Source organism: Primulina tabacum, chromosome 10, assembly GCF_025594145.1.
Source record: "Primulina tabacum isolate GXHZ01 chromosome 10, ASM2559414v2, whole genome shotgun sequence".
NCBI lineage: Eukaryota > Viridiplantae > Streptophyta > Magnoliopsida > Lamiales > Gesneriaceae > Primulina > Primulina tabacum.
This window is the reverse complement of record NC_134559.1, coordinates 1,577,149-1,592,865: the sequence shown is the minus strand read 5'-3', so window position 1 is coordinate 1,592,865 and position 15,717 is coordinate 1,577,149. Positions and strand designations below refer to the sequence as shown.

The following is a 15,717-nucleotide window of genomic DNA, read 5'->3' as shown; positions in this document are numbered from 1 at the left end:
CGTTACCATTTCAAATCCGAACTGATGCCTCAGGGGTAGGAATTGGGGCTGTTCTTTTACAGCAGGGTCACCCACTTGCTTACTTTAGCAAGAAACTACCTTCCCATCTTCTTAAAGCTTCAACCTACGTTCGGGAATTACTAGCCATTACCCAAGCTGTTAGTAAATGGCGTCAATACCTCTTGGGCCATCATTTTTCAATTGTCACCGACCACCGTAGTCTTAAAGAAATTTTATCTCAAACCATTCATACACCTGACCAGCAAAAATACTTGGTTAAACTCCTTGGCTATGACTTTGATATTTCTTACCAACCGGGCAGTTCCAATACGGTAGCAGATGCACTATCTCGCCAATTTGAACTTCCAGATTCTGGTTGTCGCATCTCAAGTCAACTACTGGCCATTTCCATTCCTTCATTCCAATTCCTTACTCAACTTAAAGATGAGGTGGAGTCCAACCCTTTCTACAAAAATCTTATTCACAAGCACTCGGATGCACTACGACCGATCTTCCATCTAAAGGATGGTCTTGTGTATCGACACCATCGCATTTGTGTTGATCCTAATTCCGAAATTATTCCCAAAATCCTATTTGAGTTTCATAACACGCCTGTTGCAGGGCATGGAGGGATGCACAAGACCTTAGCTAGGATAGTCCCAAGTTTTTATTGGGCAAATATGAAGAAGGATATTAAAGTTTATGTAGCCAACTGTGCTATTTGCCAACAAACCAAATATAGTACACAGAAATTACAAGGGTTGTTGCAGCCCTTATCAGTTCCAGCAGGTGTGTGGGAGGATATCTCCATGGATTTCATTACTGGCCTTCCTGCTTCGAAAGGGTTTTCGGTGATTTTTGTGGTGATTGATAGGCTGTCCAAATTTGCCCATTTTGGGCCTCTTAAGTCAGGGTTTACAGCAACGATGGTAGCAAATTTGTTTGTGGATATGGTGGTTAAGCTCCATTCAATTCCCAAATCTATTGTGTCGGATCGAGACCCTGTTTTCTTGAGCAAATTCTGGGCAGAGTTGTTTAAATTCAGTGGCACATCTTTGGCAATGTCTAGTGCGTACCATCCACAAACCGATGGACAAACGGAGGCCTTAAACAAATGCTTAGAGCAGTATTTGCGTGCCTTTGTGATGGATCAGCCGTCTCGCTGGGTTTGGTTCCTATCTTGGGCTGAGTTGTGTTACAACACCACATCTCATTCTGCTATAAAAATGACTCCTTTTGAGGCAGTGTTTGGGAAGCCTCCCCCGTCTATCCCTTCTTATATTCCTAATTCCTCCGCTGTTGAGGCGGTGGATACGTTGTTACAGGATAGGGATGAATTGCTAGCAACTTTACGTGCTCATATGATGCAAGCACAGGAACGGATGAAAATTCAGGCTGATAAGAAACGTTCCGAGAAAGTGTTCGAGGTGGGTCAGTATTGCTATATTCGGTTACAGCCGCACAAGCAAACTTCCTTGGCTGGGCATCGTTATACCAAGTTGAGCAAACGGTATTATGGTCCGTTCAAAATCATCAAACGAGTGGGTGTTGTTGCATATAAATTGGAGCTACCACCTACAGTGAAAATCCATCCTATTTTTCACATTTCGGTGTTAAAATCTTGTCCTAATCCAGAAGAAGTTGCTGCATTGTCACTTCCTGTCACTTTTGTGGAGAATCAACCTTTAGTATCTCCCTTAGCTGTCCTGAATCATCGTCGAGTTCTCCGGCAGAATACATGGGTGCCTCAACTCTTGGTACAGTGGTCTGGTTTACCTTTAGAAGATACTTCTTGAGAAGATTTAAGCTCATTCCAGCAGCTCTATCCCACGTTTCACCTTGAGGACAAGGTGTTGTCTAACGGGGAGAGCAATGTTACGTGTTCAGAGATGCTTGAGGAAGGAGTGCAGAGGCCACAGCGCACGAGAAGTGCCCCTAGGAGATTAGTAGATTTTATATCAGAATAATTGTATATCAATTGTGGGAGAAGTGCATATCAATTGTGAGGTTAGGGTACAAAGCGTGAAATAAAATGTAGGAAGCAAAACACGTTTAAAACTTGGCTATTGTAAGTCAAAGTGAAAGGGACAATTGTCCCCATATAAATACAGGAAATAAATGAAAAGGGGCCAGCTCCCTGAATTCAATTCAATTCTTCCTTCCCTGACGTTCTAGAACTTCTCTCTGAATTTCTCTTCTTCGTAGCTTACTTGCAGGCGGAGCTGTTCTACGAAGCGGTGCTCTAACAGACTCCGCCGAGTCCAAGGAGGCAGCCCTCACCGCTCTGCTGAACCTCGCCGTCAAAGATGAAAAGTAAGAGCAAATATATGCTGCGTATTATGTTTGATCGTGAAGTGTGCTGCCTTTGGCAGCTCCAATTTGAAATTGAAGTTGATATTGATGAAAGTTGAAGTCAAGATTTTGAATTCGATTAAAAGATGAAAACTTTATTTCTTATGTTCGGAATCAGGTGTCGGTTCAACGCCCCCGCCCCTATATTTTCTTTGATAATCTTTAGTTCCGCTATTCTTATGGTACTCTGTCTGTAATCTTGTTCATAGAGCTTTGATTATATTGACTGGTTTATGTTTTATTTTCCAACTAGAAGATATTTTTTTCTTCTCTTTGACTGGTGCTGGCAAAACTTTAATACCGATCGAAGATTAAGCAATAGGAAAATTCTATGCTTCTCACTTCTCAGAAGGCTACGCTTGCTATCTTTAAGTTCACACTTCCTTTGGTACTCTGTCTGTAATTTTGTTCCTGATGGAGCTCTTGTCACATCGTTGGAGTTATGTTTTATTTCCTGGGAAGATATTTTATTGGTCTCTCTTATTAGTGCTGGCAAAAATTTAATATCGACTGAAGATTTTATTTAAAACAAGAATATCGATCGTAACGTTAAATAATATTAACGTTTGATGTTTCTCAAAGGGCTCTTTCTTTAACAATTGTTCTGGTCCAAATGTACTGATATTTTGAGTACAATTATAAACAAGCCATATCGTGTCATGTTAGAAACAGACTAACTAGAAAGTGCTGTGGTTTTTCTTTTAGATTTACGAGGCTTTTTTGCCTAAATATTGTCCGGACCACGTTTTAAATTTAGATTCTCTCTCTCTTTCTCTCTCTCTCTCTCTTTTTTAAAAATTTTTTGTCGTTGTTTTCATGCCCTTTTGAACTTGCAAGTTTTATGGTTTGGGGGACTAAACTTTTATTCACAAAATATCTATACATGAAATTTGATACTTTTTTCACCGGCCAGATGGTCACAACCCTGAGGCCACGAGCTATGTTGTATATGTTTCCGATTCATGGAAGAATGTCATTGTTCTGCTATATTCTTCTATTTCCATGTAATAACTGCTCCTATTTTATCAAACTGAAATTGTCTGGGGCTGGTCTTGTTTAAGTCGCGCTTTAATCACGTTTCTCCTATTTACAGGAACAAGATAAATATAGTCAATGCCGGAGCCTTAGAACCAATTATCTGCTTCCTTCACTCGGAGAATCTGACTTTGCAGGAACATGCAGCTGCTGCTTTGATCACTCTTTCTGCCTCATCTGTAAACAAGCCAATAATCAGCTCTTCCGGTGCCATCTCACATCTTGTGGAAACCATAAGAGAGGCAGTCCACAAGTTAAATCCGATGCTGTAATGGTGCTTCACAATCTATCAACTCATCAAAAAAATCTAAGTCTGATTCTTGAAGAACAACCTATTCCTTCCTTAGTTGACATGCTAAAAACTTGCGAGAAGTCTTCCAAAACAACAGAGAAGTGCACTGCTCTGGTTGAATCCTTGGTGAGTTTTGATGAGGGAAGAAGGGCTTTCACATGCGAAGAAGGTGGAATACTTGCAGTGGTCGAAGTGCTCGAGAGTGGGTCACCTCAAAGCCGGGAGCACGCAGTTGGTGCGCTTCTGACAATGTGCGAAAGTGATCGGTCTAAGTACAGAGAGCCAATTCTGAAAGAGGGTGTCATACCAGGACTTCTTGAGCTCACCGTTCAACGGATGCCTAAATCTCAATCAAAAGCCCAGATGCTTTTGCGACTGCTCAGAGATAACCCTTAACCAAGATCTAATCTTGAGCCGGATACATTAGAGAATATAGTGTGCGACATCATATCACATATTGATGGGGAGGATGAACCAGAAAAGGCGAAACAGATGCTTGCTGAGATGGTGCAAGTTAGTATGGAGCAGAGCTTAAGACATTTACAACAAAGGGCCTCGATGCTTTGCACTCCCGTTGATTGAAATTCCGTTTCTATGCTAGGTTAAGTTTCTTTTGTTGCAAATTAAAGGGATCGAAAAGAAATAATTTGCTACGTTATAGCACAGATGCTAGTCCAGGCATTTGTTATGGATGCCGGGTGACTGGTAAATTTTGTCATGTTCATCTATTTTGCTTTTGTGAAATAAAAATTTGTTTCTTTGAAAAAAGGTTTATAAAAGAGTAATGGATACTTGGGCCAACTTTTCAATGCTTCTAGTGCGTAAGTTTTCTTCTCTTGTTTTTGTTCTGCTTTTTTTAAAAAAAATTCGTACATTCTCGGGTTTGTTCTTTTCTTGTTCTTGTTTAAGGTTTCTGATTTCGTGAGGTACTTTGTTCGTGCAAAGTAGGTGGCCGCATAGTATTTGGTATCCAACATGATGAAAGATAATTTTTTGATTGTATTCTAATTGTACTAAATATCACAAAATTTATTTATAATTATTTCAAGAACCTTATTGATCTATTTTCTTTGATAGTTTGAAACGTAGTTAACAGATGAAAATAAAGCTTCCTAATTGGCCATCATAATTGACTTCAAGTCAATCTTTCGAGTCCACTTTTGACCGTTAAAACACGATAATCTAATCGTGATTCCACGAGTCAATCCTACTTCCCAATAACTTTGCCCAAGAATTCTATTTGGCTTCCGTTCAACCAAATTTACTTCGGCAAAAATTTGTGTGAGATGGTCTCACATATCGTATTTTGTGAGACGGATATTTTATTTGGGTCATCCGTGAAAAAATATTACTTTTTATATTAAGATTATTACTTTTTATTGTGAATATCGGTGACCCGTCTCACATATAAAGATTCGTGAGACCGTATCACAAGATACCTACTCGTTTACTTCACTGCTAGCTATAATTTCTTCATATTAAATTTCGGTGAATCAAGAAATTAATTAATAAAAACAGGATGATTAGGAATCAAATTGTCCCAATATCGAAGAAGTAAGATCGATTAATCCAATTTATATGGTGTTTCAAGCCAAACCAAATCTAAGATAATAACGCGTTTTGGACCGTTGGATCATAATCGGAGGACTCAAATTACCCTGATCTAGGGGTAAGTTATAGGGATGTGTACATTCACAAATATGCAAAAAGATGGAATTTGGACCGAATTCATTAAATCTAAAGAGAGTTTAAGAATTTCCCAATTTTACAACTTCACTAAAATGTAAATCATATTTATTCATCTTTTTTTAATATATTTTTTTTAAAAAGTAAACATGCACGTAATGGAATCGAAATATCGGTAAAATGGGAAATTTGAAATTTATGTAAAAAAAAAAAATCATTAAATTATTGAAATGATAATGCATGATGTTTCACTAATTTAAATGGTCCACATCCCATTCAACACCACCTTTACTTAGTGCTCCAACTATTTAACTTTACAATTTCTCAACTCAACCTTAATTACTTTGCTTCCTCTTCCACCACCACCACCTCCGCCGCCGCCGCATCTTCTTATTCTTCCGTGATCTGCCCATCTCTCTTTTAATTTTAATCATGGCAAGACCTTTGCCACTTCTCTCAACACAAACACAGAAATTCCATTTCTTCCCAGCACCGGTCACCTTCTTGATAATTTTATCAGCAGTTCTTTCTGTGTTTTCCGTTGTGACTTTTCTGTGTGGCTCTCACAGAGAAGAGAAGAAAAGTGTGAGATTGGGAGGTAAAAAGAAGCCTGTGATGCAAAAGATACACAGCGGATTAAGCAGCAAAGCTCTTTCAATGGCGAAAATGATTTCTTGGAGAAAAGTTCAGGATGATCATGGTCAAGAAGAAGAAGACTCCGGCTATGGCCATGATGAGGATTTCGAGGAAGATGACGTCGTTTGGAAGAAGACCATCATCAAAGGAGAAAAGTGTCGGCCTCTTGATTTCTCGGGAAAGATTTTGTATGATTCTGATGGAAATCTTCTTCCAAACTAATTTCGTTTATCATCATCATTATTATGGAGAATTCTATTGTGCTATGGATCTTGCATGTGTTTATTTTTTTTTTAATTTTTTTTTTCTGTTTTGGGTTTTTTAAGTAAAATATTTTTGCATGTAAAATAATCAACCTGATTTTATTATTTTTAAAGTTTTGACAAGTTAAATTACCATTAAATTAATGCATATTTTCAAAAGTAGTTTTCTTGCATGAACATTGATCGATAAAAAAAACGAATGAGAACTCCAATTATTAGTTTGATGTCTCAAAATATGTTTTTTTTACCCGGTTAAGCTGAGGCCTAACAATTTGCATAGAAAACCAAAGTGGAGAGTGATATATATTTTAGAAATGATAAGTATACAAAAATAACAAGTTGGTTGGGTGGCATTGCATGTTCAAACCCCAACTGCCTACCAAATCTTTTATGAGGCTTAATTACAAGTTAACGCCACCCATCGCTTCTCTCTAAGCAAATTAATGTAAATGGACCGCTACAACTTGATTATTTTTCTTTGGGTCCAAATTTGTTTAAAAAAAAACTAGTTCGAATAAAAAAACTTTCCAATTATTTTATAATTAATTGAATTATAATATTCAAATGTCTTAACATGTTAGACGTAAATAATTAATCACTCAATGATCGCTTGGGTGATTTTGTGGTAGTAGGCTGTAGCACAAAAGAAGTACATACAAAAGCTTCAATAGTACGTGAAATACAAGTTATTTTATAAATTTATTCGAAATGGAATGCACTTCACAATTCACATGCACCTTTGTGTCAAAGAGAGGAAAAGGAAAGGGCTCATCAAAATCAAGTCAATAAATATTACTCCATGAGAACCAGAAGCAGTTTTTAAGAAAGGAAAAAAAAAACAATATAGCAAGATTACACTCAATATTGAAGTTTCTGCCTGGTTCCCGACCAACTTAAGCTTTCAAATGGAAGTCACAGAATCACCATCACTACTTTCACTGTCACTACTGCTGCTTCCGCTCCCACTACCACTTCCACTGCCACTGCTCTCACTTCCGCTACTGTCACCTGAGCTAGAAGTCCGGCTTTTCCTTTCTTCCGCATTGACCTGTGCTCTCAGTGCTTCAGCAGCATTTGGACCCTTATCCGCTTCATCATCACTGACGTCAACATCGGCAATCTCATCATCTGTATCAACTGGAATATTGATATCAATGCCAGTGGCATACTCTTTTACATCAACAATGCCGCGATCAGCCGCTGCATCGTCGTCGTCGTCAGCATTCATTATATCCAACTGCTCCTCCAGGTCATCATCCTCATTCTTATGGTCTGGCGATGGATTTGGGGTCATTGCTTGGGATGCAGGATAATCAACAATCTTTTCTTGCCTTGGTCTTGTATCTGGTTCAACAATAGCAAAAAACATCACCACTGGATGAAGAATAGCCTCAACATCACAATTTTATGAAGATCATCCCCGCACATGCTGATTGGATTCATCGTTAATAAATCATGGTTTGGAAAACAAAAGGAGGATGTCTAACCTCAGTACGAGGAAATACAATGCTACTTTTCATGAAATTATAATCTTAAGCTTCCTCAAAAGGGTACAACTGGTTGGACTCATCAGGAAGGATTATCACATGATAAAGTTGCAGAAATAATACTAAAGACCAAATCATGTATAAGAAATGAGAAAAATCATATTTCCCACATTTAAACATCTCCCTAATAATATATATGAACATATCGCATCTCATCCATGGAAGAGGGAGATGCAAACATTTTGCTGTTTCTATATTTTGTGAGCGAAGTCATACATGAACTTCAAAAATCAGGGAAAGTATATATTTTTATGATTTCTAGAAGGGAGACTTCTATAATTTGGACATAAAGCAAATTTTTTATGTGCCCCTAAACTATAGGATCAACCAAGTATATAGTTTTCCCTTTGGTTAGTGATAGGCGGGAATCACAACCACACTCAGTTCACAAATTATGGAGTAACATAAACATGCCTGAGTTCTTGAAGTCCCCAATGTCAATTCGTTCAATTTCAACCTGCACAATAATTATATTAAATAAAAAGCTTCAGTCGAGTTCAACAGCAAGAAGCATTTTCAGTCATCAACAACTTATCATTAGAATCAAAATACAAGCCTTCTTTTTAAACCCTCTTTTTATAAATACTAAAGGAAGCATCCAAATGAGATATTGAAAGTAAAGTTTTCCTAGTGAGATGACAGTATGCTGCAGCCATTTCAAAGCTCCAAATTGAACTATAGTTTTTCATATGATAAAACAATCAACAGAAGAGTTCCAGAGAGAGTACGCACCGGCATTGCATGAATGACATCTTTATACATCGGTTGATGCTTCACCGCTTTCCCAACAGGTGGTGAACTTGCATCAGAAAGTCCAGCAGATGCAGCTACAGCGGCTGTGGATTCACCCTTCATCCGGTTATGCCTCAAACGCTTAACAGCCCTGTGCAACCGCTCTAATCTGAAGGATTCACCGTCAAAGAAAAGAACGGCATCATTTTCCTTGTAATCCTCGCTTATACCCTCAAATGTCACCTTGGGTTTCCCAGGTTGATTGTTTTGAAACTCAACTGTAACTTTATTATCCTTGCTCTTATGCAACGTGCCACGCTGGTTCTTATCAATTGAAGCTGGCTTGAATTCATCTGATATATATATAATGTTTTTCAAAAAAAGAGAGAACTCAGTATTCAGCAAGGAACCTCAATACAACAGGAAATAATTTTCTTCTAACCAACAATTTAATCAAAACATCTCAGCAAAAGAACAACATGTAACTTAAATAAGAAACTCGCATAAAGGGAAAACATCAATATATGGTTAAATCAAGCCAGTAAACGCATACAGCGAAGAGTGCAGAACTTTGAGGAGTGACGAGGATCCTTCAAGGAGGAGCCCAAGGTCAGATTGTACCATCGATCGGCTTGCGGCGCAGTACTGGGCTCATGACTGTTGTTGATCCCTGCCATTATCGCCCCCAATTTCGCAACTGCCTTATTGCCTAGGGGTTGGATGGAAGGGCAGGAGATTAGGGGATGACGTTAATATCGTCTTCTAGTTAAATGACTTTCTTCGCCCCTCGTATTTCAACCCAATTTTTAGGCTTAAATTATTATTAATACCTCATTTAAACGCTTCGCGAGATTTTTGAATCGATATCATAAATATTTTATTTATATTTGAATTACGATATTGAATCAAGTTTTTTTCTAATTCAATGGGTAGTTTTTGAATTTTAATATTTATTATTAATATAATATAAATATATGTTATATTTAAATAAATATATTTTCAACTTTTATTTTCAAATAACTCATAAACATTCTCGAATATTTTGAACATTTCAAATCGAAATCGAGTAAAAAATATTAAAATTTCAAATTTTGAATCGAAACCCGAGCTCAAAAATATATCTAATTGGAGCCGAATTATAACTTTAAAATCTTCGTCGTATTTAGCTCTATTCAGTTTGTTTACGATTCTAATTGATATCAAGGTTCTTAAGTTTGAGACGATGTTTAGAATTTGAGACCCAATTAGAAAAAGAAAAACTATGTGTGTGCATTTTATTTGCAAAATTTCATTTTACCCCATAAATTATAAAAATACAATTGAATCTAATTAAATCTATTTTATTTTTTTTTATTCTCTATTATCATTGAACTCTAATTCTAACTTTACTCTAAAAAAAAAAAACTAAATAATTGACTAAAAAATATTGTTAATTAAATAAACAATTTTTGTTTGAATTTGATTTAACGACTCAAATATTTTTCAATACTTAATTAATATCCTTAAAAGCTTGTACATTCGTTTGAATAGACGGAAAAAATTCAATTATTAATGACAATAAAAAAAAAATATAAGTAGATCAGGAAGAAAATGCATAAATAATTTCGTACAAGGACAAAAACATATAATTATACACAGCAAAAATATCTGTACACGTTCGACAATATAATTTGATTATAGTTGGAGCTGATTGTCAGCTAAAAGGGTGGCCGAATTCCTACCGAACACGAAAGCTCTGCGACGGTTGGAGAAATCCTGTTCGATTTGTTGAGCGTTATTCTATCCGGGTTTAATGCTTTGAAATTATGTTGTTTTCTTTGTTATTTTGATTATTGATATATAATAGGAGTTTGAGTTTGGTCACGGTGGGGGATTTCTGTTTCGGATTTTCTTAGGGTTTGTTTCTGCTGAATCTTCTGATCGCCCCATATAGAACTTTCGAAATCGATTTACCGAATAGGGTTTGTATTTCGTGGGGTTACGATAAAAAAATTTGGGTTTATTACTTTTTCTAAAAGTTTGGTTTTTGGAGTCTGAGATGGAATCTATTTTTGTCCAAAATCAGAATAGCATGCGCTCCACTAGAGAGGATCTTATACACTCTATTCTTCCGTTGTTGAAACTCATATGTCTCACTGTTTTTGGGTTGATTCTTGCTCACCCGAAAACTCAAGTAGTTCCAAAGGCAACTTTCAAGCTTCTTAGCAAGCTCGTGTTTGCTCTGTTCTTGCCTTGTGTGATCTTCAATCATCTCGGGGAAGCTATAACTCTCAAGAATTTCGTTCTATGGTGGTTCATACCTGTTAATGTGATTCTTAGTACTGCTATAGGCTGTGTTTTGGGCTTCATAGTGGCGAAGATATGCCGGCCTCCTCCAGAATTCGTAAGGTTTACAGTTATTATGACGGCATTTGGAAACACGGGCAACCTCCCTCTTGCTATTGTCGGGTCCATTTGCCATAGCTCCGACAATATATTTGGTCCCGACTGTCACACGAATGGGACAGCTTATGTATCTTTTGCGCAATGGGTTGCTGTTCTTCTTGTTTATACTCTGGTTTACCACATGATGGAGCCGCCGATGGAATATTACGAGCTTGTTGAGGATGATGTTGAAATTCAGGAACATTTATCAACAAATGATCTTAGCCGGCCACTCTTCGTGGAAGCCGAATGGCCTGGAATGGAAGATAGAGAAACTGAGAACTGTAAAACTCCATTAATAGCACAAGTATTTGGGAATGCATCGAGCATTTCTCAAATTTCTATTCCGGATCACGATTCATCGGATGAAATACGTTCGCGTCCTGGGAGTCCAAAATCACTCAGATGCTTAGCAGAGCCACGAATGGTTAGAAAAATAAGAATTGTTGCTGAGAAAACTCCAATCTCTCACATTCTTCAGCCCCCGACATTCGCTACGTTGTTGGCTTTCCTGATTGGTATGATTCCGCCTATCAAATCTATTGTCTATGGCGATAATGCGCCACTTGCATTCATCACAGATAGTTTAGAAATATTGGCTAGAGCAATGGTGCCTTCGGTAATGCTAATTCTTGGAGGAATGCTTGCTGAGGGTCCCAACGAATCAAGACTCGGAGTTCGAACTACAGTTGGTGTTATCGTTGCAAGACTCTTGGTTCTCCCCTTAGTAGGCGTTGGGGTTGTTTCTTTGGCAGATAGACTAAATTTTTTAATCCACGGGGATATGATGTATCGGTTTGTGGTTCTGTTGCAGTACTCGACACCGAGTGCCATCTTATTGGGAGCAGTGGCTAGCTTGAGGGGTTACGCAATAAAAGAAGCTTCGGCTCTACTCTTTTGGCAACATGTCTTTGCTATCTTCTCACTGGCAATGTGCGCCATAGTTTACTTCAAGATGTTGCTTCCTTATGCTTGAGCTCTGTTTTCTACTGCAATAATTTGTGTCTATGTATGCTAGTGCTAGTATTTATAATAGAATGAAGTAAGGTGTGGACTTTGCTTCTAAGCTCTTGTTTAATGTCGCCTTTACTGATCTTGTAATTGTGAATGTTGGAAGTAAACCGAGACGAGAACGTGCTTTTCATGTGGATTTAAATCGATTTTGGATCTTATTCAAGCTCTCTACTTGATTACATCCCCAGACAACCTATGCATAGAGTAAAACACCACTTCTAAAATTTCTACTTCGACGAAGTTTTATTTTCTGGAGAAACTAAAACCGAGGCTACAAAATGACGGTTGATACTAGCATGAAACCAACCATTAAAATGTCGTCTCGTAGACGAGGAGATTAAACGAGGTTCGAGACAAATTGCCGCATGATGGAGAGTAAGAATTGAAGGCTGAATCATATCACATGCGCAGGATAGAGTCTTTAATCTTTTAGAATAAACACACACACAGCTTCACAAAATTTCTCTAAATTTAGGCAATCTGTTCATTTATCGCTATCCGATTCGGCGCTTTGGATACAATCAATAAAGGGTTTAGCATTCTTCCGGATAGACGAGTCCTTGTCGCTTCCAAACGCTCCTCCCTCGTACCACTGAACGATAATTTCTTCCTCCAATACATCAGCATCATACCGAGCTTTCAAAACAAGCGCCACTTCCTTCACAGCTGATGGGTTCGGTTTCTGACAGGACTCTTCAATAGCTCGAAGCAGAAGCAGCTGTGAACCCCCGCATGTCCACATCTGAAACAAAACCACAGGCAGCACATTTCATTTGAATCATCTGGTCTTTCGATATCAAGATCTCGGTTTCAGGGCTCCCACAACCATGCACTGGCCATACTTCTTAAAAAAAATTTCAAGAAAACCAGCAAGGTTGGCAGTATCATGGGCTCCATTCACAAGGGCTGTTCCAGTTTTCTCGGTGATTGTAAAAAAAGGAGTTGTTCAAGTCAATATGCTCTGATGTTTTTTACTGTTTCAGAAAAACACAAAGAAATGGCCTTCTGCTTTCCAAGATTTCATACCTGTGATGAAACTTGGGGCTTGGTTCTACGGATGAAGCAATATATAGTACTGTATTGGAATGCTTTTCGTTTGTTGTCTGGGTTTGATACTTTGATTCCGCGTGTCCAAAGCCCGGCTTGTAGACAAGTTTTGCGGAAGGTTTGAAATCAATTACTGTTATTCGTTTTGCTTCTTTGCAGGAGTAGCTAGAGGCAGCGGATGGCAACAATATCTAGGAGCCTACGTTAAATCTCTGGGCGTATTATCTTGTTGGAATACCTGTACCATTATTACTAGGATTCGTTTGGCACTTTAGAGGAAAGGGATTATGGAGCGGGTTGATAGCAGGATCGTCTGTAAAATCCTCCCTGCTGAGCTTGATAACATTCCGAACTGATTGGAAAAAACAGGTATACCTGATTGCCTGTAAAGTTGTAAGAAAGGGGTCAGTGTCCAATATTGAAACGTGGCGAACTTTGCTGATGTTATAGGCAATGACGGCAAGACAGAGGATAGTCGAGGGGAAGATACCGGCTTGTGATGATAGAACAGTCAATGCATAGGAAAGATTGCTGCATGCAGCGTCATCGGCTTAATCTTTGGTTGATTTGAAAGTTGGATATGTGCGTGAGAGCCAGATCCAAGCTCGTGGTCTCTTTGGGAAAACATGGGATCGTGATCAAGCTGGATGATAATTGTAAACTCTTGTACTCAGTTTAATTCGTAATTAATTATGATTTTGATCATTCGAGAGGGCAAGGAGCAGTAAGGGGAACTTTTCTATATGTGAATAATGAAAAGCCACAAATATAATTTGCTGTTGATATTTGGGAGTGAAAGTAAAACATGTAACTAAATGAAAAGTTATTTTCAATTGAAGGGTGAATTATTTATAAAACCGATTGAGTTAATTATGAACAGTTTTAATAGCTCGTTTCAAGAAAAATAATGTTCTAAATTAAACCAGAAATTTGAATTCATAGCAGTTCTGCATTGCTGGTGTCATGAGTCAGTTGGGAACAGCATATCAATTATACACATAATTTGTTGCAAAATTTTGAAAGGTTTAGGTTTTACGTATAATCAAAGATCTGTATATCCAAAGGGTGGCCAACCTAAAAAAAATGGATCTTTCTCGCTTCCGGCTGAATATCTACAGTAATGATCAGAAACATTTGTTTGATTAACAAACTTTTGCAACACCAAAAGTAAGTTTAAAAACAAAATTGATCTTTGGAAATCATAGATTCCACAAAATATTAATACGAAATATGAAGTCTTCTCACTAGAATCGATTTTATCAGGAAAAACCGAATAAAATATTACTGGTGTTGAGTGACTGCGTGCACGGCTATATTTAGCTATCAACTGTGTTTTTTACGCTTGTTTCCATAAGAATTTAGTCTCATATGATCCAATACTCCAGGTGGTAAATAAGCGGCAGTAATTGATGAAATAAATATAGCTAAATCATTCATATTAATTAGATTAACATAAAATATATTAATATTAAGATTAACCTACCTAAATATACAGAGTTTTCAGACAACATACGACCAAGAAAATGGAAATCGACGCACACATATACATCGCCGTGTCCGAATTAAGATGTACAACCCTGTTATGTGGTATAAATAAGTACCGGGAATTCGATTCTTTAATATAGAAAAATACGTTAAGCCGAAGCTCTAGTGAGGCGATGGACGGCGAAGCCATGGAGGAGGAAGCTGGTGGGGATCATGGTGGTGATCAGCTGGTGGTGGACGATTAGTGTAAACCAGCGGCGGCGGTCCTGGACGCCACAGAGGTGTTCTGTAAGGCGGCGGTCCCGGTGGTAATATGAGTGGAGTTGGTGTTGGAGTTGGAGTTGGAGTAGGAGGTGGAGGTGGAGGTGGAGGTGGAGGTGGTGATGGTGGTGGAGCCGCGTAATAATTAGGTGATGGTGGAGCTGATGGGGCTGGAACCCGTGCGGCTAAAAAATCCGGAAGTTGCTGAGGGGGAGGCGGAGGCCCCGGCGGAAAATTTCTCTTGAAACCCATATCTGTAATTTTTGAACGAATTTAAGATGCGAAATCATTAAATAATGGGCATGAGTTTGGGTGTACATACGTATCAGATTAGCCAACTGCGATCACCGCCAGAGCTGGAGTGAAACGTGTTCGTTTTTGAAACTTGGATTACGGTATATAAAAATGAAGTACAAACAAAATACAAACTCGCCAAAAATAGGAAACCTTTGATAAAAAAAATTCAATTACTTTACTCTACATCATCCCTATGAGAATAATTTAATCCATCCTATCTTTCACTGAAGATGATAAATTAACGAAGTAATGCTTCTGTACAACTCTATCATACAATTTGTATATATCATAAATTAAGTCCATATATTCATCCAATATATATTAAATTAGTTCAGTGAATGAGATCAATGACATAAATCATTAATCATTTCCCGTTAAACAATCATTTAACGAACATACCTAAGAAATCATGAAGTTCACTTGATGGTAATTAATAATGACATAAATCGTATATACGCAAAATACTGAGAAAATACTATCATGCCTGAGGTATATATATGCCTATTGAAGATAGTTTTAAACGTGAAAATACTGAGACGTCCCAAGAGTGATCCGTTGATACAATAGTCATGCATTTGAGTCGTCGCTTATAATTAAGCAGATTTGGTTGTTTCGATCTAAAATATAAACAAACGAACTTGTGGGA

The 15,717-nt window shown here is 37.8% G+C and overlaps 3 protein-coding genes across 3 annotated transcripts; 2 read left to right on the top strand and 1 right to left on the bottom strand.

Moving 5' to 3' along the window:
* The first annotated feature begins 1,889 nt into the window (after positions 1-1,889).
* LOC142505981 (U-box domain-containing protein 17-like) lies at positions 1,890-4,075 on the top strand. The gene is made up of 4 exons (XM_075619118.1): positions 1,890-1,929; positions 2,217-2,313; positions 2,471-2,534; positions 3,446-4,075. Exons 1-4 carry the CDS (start codon positions 1,890-1,892, stop codon positions 4,073-4,075), a joined length of 831 nt encoding a protein of 276 aa, XP_075475233.1.
* A 2,957-nt stretch (positions 4,076-7,032) lies between these two features.
* On the bottom strand, positions 7,033-9,332 carry LOC142505727 (uncharacterized). Its single transcript, XM_075618831.1, has 4 exons — positions 9,097-9,332; positions 8,544-8,896; positions 8,226-8,268; positions 7,033-7,608 (listed from the first exon to the last, which is right to left on the bottom strand). Exons 1-4 carry the CDS (start codon positions 9,218-9,220, stop codon positions 7,166-7,168), a joined length of 963 nt encoding a protein of 320 aa, XP_075474946.1. The 5' UTR covers positions 9,221-9,332; the 3' UTR covers positions 7,033-7,165.
* An 819-nt stretch (positions 9,333-10,151) lies between these two features.
* Positions 10,152-12,123, top strand: LOC142505560 (protein PIN-LIKES 2-like). Its single transcript, XM_075618596.1, has one exon. It carries the CDS (start codon positions 10,582-10,584, stop codon positions 11,941-11,943), a length of 1,362 nt encoding a protein of 453 aa, XP_075474711.1. The 5' UTR covers positions 10,152-10,581; the 3' UTR covers positions 11,944-12,123.
* Positions 12,124-15,717: the final 3,594 nt, after the last annotated feature.

Coding starts and splice junctions, on each gene's coding strand:
- LOC142505981 (XM_075619118.1), top strand. CDS start 1,890: ATGCTTGAGGAAGGAGTGCAGAGGCCACAGCGCACGAGAA. Junction 1,930..2,216: donor GAGGCCACAGCGCACGAGAA/GTGCCCCTAGGA, acceptor GCTTACTTGCAG/GCGGAGCTGTTCTACGAAGC. Junction 2,535..3,445: donor TTAGTTCCGCTATTCTTATG/GTACTCTGTCTG, acceptor TCCTATTTACAG/GAACAAGATAAATATAGTCA.
- LOC142505727 (XM_075618831.1), bottom strand. CDS start 9,220: ATGGCAGGGATCAACAACAGTCATGAGCCCAGTACTGCGCCGCAAGCC. Junction 8,897..9,096: donor AAAGTTCTGCACTCTTCGCT/GTATGCGTTTAC, acceptor TATATATATCAG/ATGAATTCAAGCCAGCTTCA. Junction 7,609..8,225: donor TGGGGACTTCAAGAACTCAG/GCATGTTTATGT, acceptor TTGTTGAACCAG/ATACAAGACCAAGGCAAGAA.
- LOC142505560 (XM_075618596.1), top strand. CDS start 10,582: ATGGAATCTATTTTTGTCCAAAATCAGAATAGCATGCGCTCCACTAGA.